We start from the raw sequence: 6159 nt of genomic DNA on the forward strand, positions 1-6159 counted from the left end.
ATTGGGCAAATATGTCTTTAATCTCAGGAGTGCTCACCCACTCATAACTCCTTTTGTACATTTTTCACATTGTGGTTTGGACTATCTGGGTCTTCTGTCTGCCCTTGAATTCCCCCTACTCCCTAACCCCTCTGTTCGCCTTGCACGCACTCCTTGATCGAATCAGCTATTTTACAGGTGCAGCATCATTGCTTGCACTTTGCTGTGTGGTCCTCTAGGTGTGAATGCCAGCACTTGGCCAGAGCATGTGTGCTGTGTGGGATGGGTTAACCCCATGACGTTTTTCAGATTTGACCCTGGACCATTGCTCTTTATTCTTCAGATTAGTTTATTTATCAAATAGAGAAACTCTGATCTGTACACTGAAAAATCAGAAGCACTGACAACAAATTCTTCATGAGAACTACAGTTTATTTAACTTGCTTAAATATATCTGGGGAATGCCAAACAAGTTAATTCACATATATTGATTGAGTTCATTAATATTGAGTTTTATATTTAACAGAAGTTTTTCATAAAGGCATACAATGATTGGTCAACTGAACCCAGGAAGTGAAATATCAATGCCAAATATTTCTATTTATTACTGAACAGAGATTATTCCCATTTAGAAATTCAATTCTGCCAGTGAGTACAGTGACTATTAAATTCATAGTAGCTTTGCCTTTCAAAATAGACAAATTTTACACAAAAAAATAACGTACATAAAAAATTAGTTTCCACAGATTTTGAATGGATTTTTTTCACCGAGAAAATCCCACATCCCCAGTTAAAATATCTGTGGTCAGAAATGTTACTGTGACATGGTACCAACAGTACTTGTTTGTCCGCTTAAATAAATATGTTTTCACTCAAACTGGAAGAAAGTTGCTTTCTTACAGCAATGTCATCTGTTAATCGCATGCTATGAACTGATTTCAAACCAGAAAGGGAATTGTGCAAAATGTCCTTCATCAGTGCTTTTAACAAAATATAACATCACACTATATCTTCAAGAAAAAAAAAGAGGGAAGTGTTCTAGTTAACAGTTTACATCTTTACCATTCTACCAGATCATTTTATTGGAATAACTTGGCATAATTCTTCTGTGTATATATTTCAGCCTCTCAGTTCTGGTATTAACATAAGCAGACAGTGGGTGATACCAAATTGTTTTCATGACAGTGACCAGGCTTCTTTCTCATACCAGGTTTGGAGGCCTGGGAATAGGGGCTTGGGGTGGACAGGTGTGATGTATCCTCCAGCCCCGGTTATAGGGCTAGTAGAGGCATCTCTGCACTATTCCTCCATGTAACCCCAAGGATTCAAAATGGATATTTCAGGAAATTAATTACTGTGTTATTCTATAATCACCTTCAACAACTAGCACTCATTTGATTTAGCCTTTTCCATCGGTTCAAAAATCTACTTGAATACTGTGTCCAGTTTGTTTATTAGAAACCATTTCCACAAATCAGTTGAATTCAATTGCAGAGGGTCATATGATGGTATCAGAGTAACACTCAGGAGTTCCAGAATCTACTTCCATTACCACAACTATCAAATGGAATCTCCAACTTGGCACAAAGTTTAGCAACATATATCAAATGGTTTGCTCAGAAGTAACCAAATATAGTGACAGAAGTAAATGTCCCGAGTCATGCTAAAGAGTTAAATTATTCACAGTACGTAATGAAGAGGAGACATTGGAATGAACATTGATATCAGAGAGATGATAGCCAGGGCTGAGCTTCCTTCATTGCTCTTCAGACAATGAAATAAATGGAATCTGAATGTACAAGAGATTATGTTCATGCTGGAATTCCTGAGTGATTTAGATCTTCAACATTGCAGTTCCACATTTTTTATTAGTTGCTGTGTCTGGCACCTGAAATAAAATGGAATAATTTGTCGAGTTACCTAATTTCATATAGAGTGCATGACTTCAACAACAGAAGTCAAAAAATTATCAAGCTGACTTTCAACAAAAGGAACAGATTACTGAATCTTGGAAGCAAGTCAGCAGGTCAGTATTGCAATGATATATAGGATCCAAAATGAACAATATTTAGTACAATTCAATTTATTATACAAACTAAAGACACCTATGACAGCAGGCATCAAAATCAAACATTTAGACACTGTTGGTTAAGTGTTAGGCAACACAGGTTATGGTCATCACCAACCAGAGAGAGTGGAATCTCTTGGCAGTCAATGACTCCATGCTGACTTATATATCCTCAAGATCTTACTGACAAGAAAGCCTTCTGGAACATCCATATTATTATGCGCCATTCAGAGGAATGATGAATAATCTACACTTAACCAGATTAGTGCAAATCCATCCCCATCCACTTTGAGTGATACAACTCCATCTAGTACCCTGAACTCCTCTGCTGACCATGTCTGTGGCTTCTGCTGGTGGTGAAGATCACGCTTAAATACTACATTCTTAACATGCCACTTTGGACATGTATCTGTCCTTCATTTGTCAGTCTCAGCTGGATTCTAAAGATATCTCAGCATAGTGGGTGCAAGCAAAAAATTAACCAGTTTTCCAATCACCCTGCTCCTATGATTACCACCTCTGCTCCTACAATCCCATCTCAACCCCTACAATCCCACCTCTACTCCTACAATCCCACCTCTGCTCCTACAATCCCACCTCTACCCCTACAATCCCACCTCTACTCCTACAATCCCACCTCTACCCCTACAATCCCACCTCTACTCCTACAATCCCACCTCTGCTCCTACAATCCCACCTCTACCCCTACAATCCCACCTCTACTCCTACAAGCCCCTCTCTACTCCTGCAATCCCACCTCTACCCCTACAATCCCACCTCTACTCTTACAATCCCACCTCTGCTCCTACAATCCCACCTCTACCCCTACAATCCCACCTCTACTCCTACAAGCCCCTCTCTACTCCTGCAATCCCACCTCTACCCCTACAATCCCACCTCTACCCCTACAATCCCACCTCTACTCCTACAAGCCCCTCTCTACTCCTGCAATCCCACCTCTACCCCTACAATCCCACCTCTACCCCTACAATCCCACCTCTACTCCTACAAGCCCCTCTCTACTCCTGCAATCCCAGCTCCTCTATTATTCCACCTCTGCTTTTGGAATCCTCCCTCTGGTACTGGGAAATCATCATGAGGGGGATGAGAGTGTTGGCTCTGATGCCAATAGTGATCAAGTAGTTTGCTGACGTTGTGGATTATGGTTTACATATTGATGGGGGGTACTCATGGAAAGTGCCAAATGCTGATGGGAATGTTCAGCAGTGAGAGGCCGACAGCACTCTCCACTACGAAGGAGGAGACCCACAAGGTGAAATAGTCACTAAGTTTACATTCATTCACAGTAAAGTCTAAACCCTTGTCAAGCAACAAAGACTGACCTTCACGGGTGGCTATGAGAACGTGCAACCACTTTGCGCCAGGATCCACGCACACTTTCTTCCTATTTTTCAGAGTGATGCTGTGAAGAGAAGGTTATATACGAAATGTAATTCACCGAAACTGGATATAGCACAAAAAAGCAGAGAATTGAAGAAAATGAATCTAACGTCTGTATTCAAAATTCAAACTAAGATGTAAAATGATTTTATGGATCTGAAATTAAATGGATATTTGATAAGCAAAGTATGATCAAACTTGAGTAAAGTCATGTTGGCATTGAAATTCACTTGTGATGAACAAAACACATCCTTTACACAGAATTTTGCATGAAACAATTTTCCATGTTCTCAAGGGGAATTTATGCCAGAAATTAATAAGAATTTGCCCTTAGAGTCCCTACCATGAAAGTGTGATAATGGAATCCTCTGCACAAGAATGATATCAATTTAATTTCTCTAAAGATTTTTCCAGCACACTGCTGGTGGTAATATTGCCACTGTTCCTATCCTACAGTTATTGTAATACAGGCTCACTGGCCCAGTTCAACGATGTCTACTTGAGCTAGTCCCATTCTACTTAGACATGGATCTGTCTGAATTTCTTTTAGATGCAGTAATTATGTCCACATCTGCCACTTCCTCTGATAGCCCATTCCACATATACTGTCCTCTGCATGAAAAATGTTGCCCTTGGTTCCTTTCTAAACCTTTCCCCTATCATCTTAAACCTATCCTCTTATTTTTAGAAAAAGACTGACCATCCATCTGATCTATGATTTTATAAACCCTTAAATGGCTACCCCTCAGTTTCCTTCACTCCAGAGAAAATATTCCCAGCCTATCTGGTCTTTCCTTATAACTCAAACCTTCCAGTCTCAGCGGCATCTTTTTGCTTTTTCTTTGCACGCTCTCTGGTTTAATCACACCCTATTGTAAAATACCCTCCATCATACCCAAGCTGCAAATGCAACACAGTGACACAGTCAACAGAACTGCTGACTCATGCTTCCCGTAAGTTTAACACTATGATCTTCTCCCTGCATGTGAATGGGTTTCTTCTGGGTGCTCTCTTCTACTCCCACATTCCAAAGAATGTGAACCATAGGCTTATTGCTCACCTTAAATTGCCCCTAGAGCAGGAATTCCCAAGCTGGGGCCTCGTTTAAAGTTAGGGGTCCATGTCATAAGAAAGGTTGAGAAACCCTGTCCTCGAATATAAGTGATAGAATATCGGGAATATAAATTGTGATAAATGCGGGGCTGGCGGAAATGGCTGCTTAACAGTTGACAGGGGTTAGGTGGACACCCAGGCCTGTTTCTGTGCTATATGATTATTTCAAATTGCAATTTCTGTTTTGGGTCCAGTGAACCGATTTTGGAACAAGCATCAGAGAGCATGGAAGGTTAAAGATGATGATCTGACTTGTCTACTCACATTATCTCTATTGCTTCGCAGTGTGCTCCGCTGGGAATATATCTCAAGCTCTTTATGAGCTTTGGATGAATAACAGCAGAGGTAGTCCTAATGCACTTGCACCGTCCTTGTGTTCCCAGGATTGGAATACCTGTGGAAAGGTTACATTGACTCAGGTTCGCTTATTGCTAAAATTGCAGAAAATCTAACAAACTTTGTATTAATCTGAAAGAAATCTGATTTTCAGTTAGATGGATTTAAATATAATGCACTCACTCCAGTATTGTATTACAGATAACATGGTAGCCTAGTGGTTAGCACAATGCTTTACCGTACATGCGACCCGGGTTCAATTCCCGCCGTTACCCATAAGGAGCTTGTACGTTCTCCCAGTAACTGCATGTATTTGCATTGGGTGCTCCAGTTTCCTCCCTCTGCCCAAAGAACCTACTGGTTGGTAGGGTAAATGATCACTGTATTAGGCCAGGATTAGGTTAAAGGGTCGCTGAGCGGCATGGCTCAAAGAGCCAGGAAGGCTTATTCTGCACAGTATTTCAATAAGTAAATAAATAACATGTAACACCATCAGCAAAATAATTTCTCTGAACAAAATAAGCAACATTTGGGCCATTAACTCTTAGCATTCATGCTCCAGTACGATGAGGATTAAAACACATATTCAAACATCTTAACGTACCCTGTGTAGAAAAGGCACAGAGAAGGAAGATGAGGATGGTTACGGTGGTCGCTCTGTTCATCTTCTGCTTTTTACTGCCAAGGAGATGACTGCTGAAGGATCTTCTGCTCAAAGCAGTAGATCTTCCCTGAATCAAATTGTGCTGCATAGATCCAGTGAGCTCCTATTTATGGAATTCCCTTCTTGCATTTGCATCTTCTCCTACATTCAAATCAGCCAAACGCTGACATCATAAGGAAAGGAATTTCCCTGCCCTTAAGACAAAAACTTCATTCACTTCGGCAGTTTTCACTTTAATACTTGTGTGATGTACAGATGGATTAGATATTAAAATAGATGGTCACTGTTGTTTTTAAAGAATTGAAAATAAAATTTAGGGGATCTTTGGAATAGTGGATGTTGCAAAAACAATCACCATTGTCTTTCAGATAATGAGTAATAGCATTCGGTTTCAGATTTTACACCTCACTCACTGGGAAATTCCACAGCTCAGCAGAACATACTGACTATATGGTGAGTTTACACCTGCGATTCCCAGAAAATTCTCCCTTTCATGGTCTGCACACTACAGCATATCTCTGCGCACCTTAATGCAGCAGGTCTGTGAAATATGCACAGGTATATGCACATGGTTGCAACATTAGATACAATCCTCATT

General features: G+C 40.4%; 1 protein-coding gene across 1 annotated transcript; it reads right to left on the reverse strand.

The window, feature by feature from the left end:
* Window positions 1-504: 504 nt before the first annotated feature.
* LOC140737539 (interleukin-8-like) lies at window positions 505-5622 on the reverse strand. The gene is made up of 4 exons (XM_073063987.1): window positions 5502-5622; window positions 4826-4955; window positions 3391-3470; window positions 505-1867 (listed from the first exon to the last, which is right to left on the reverse strand). The coding sequence occupies exons 1-4, from the start codon at window positions 5560-5562 to the stop codon at window positions 1848-1850; spliced, it is 291 nt and encodes a 96-aa protein (XP_072920088.1). The 5' UTR covers window positions 5563-5622; the 3' UTR covers window positions 505-1847.
* Between the last annotated feature and the right edge of the window lie 537 nt (window positions 5623-6159).

The sequence above is a fragment of the Hemitrygon akajei genome, chromosome 13, assembly GCF_048418815.1.
Source record: "Hemitrygon akajei chromosome 13, sHemAka1.3, whole genome shotgun sequence".
NCBI classification, from domain to species: domain Eukaryota; kingdom Metazoa; phylum Chordata; class Chondrichthyes; order Myliobatiformes; family Dasyatidae; genus Hemitrygon; species Hemitrygon akajei.

Excerpts from the sequence above, each read along its gene's own strand:
- LOC140737539 (XM_073063987.1), bottom strand. The coding sequence starts at position 5,562 with ATGAACAGAGCGACCACCGTAACCATCCTCATCTTCCTTCTCTGTGCC. Across the intron at positions 4,956-5,501 it reads CTGTGCCTTTTCTACACAGG|GTATTCCAATCCTGGGAACA; the intron begins GTACGTTAAGAT and ends ACCTTTCCACAG. Across the intron at positions 3,471-4,825 it reads TGCGAAGCAATAGAGATAAT|CATCACTCTGAAAAATAGGA; the intron begins GTGAGTAGACAA and ends TTCTCTTCACAG.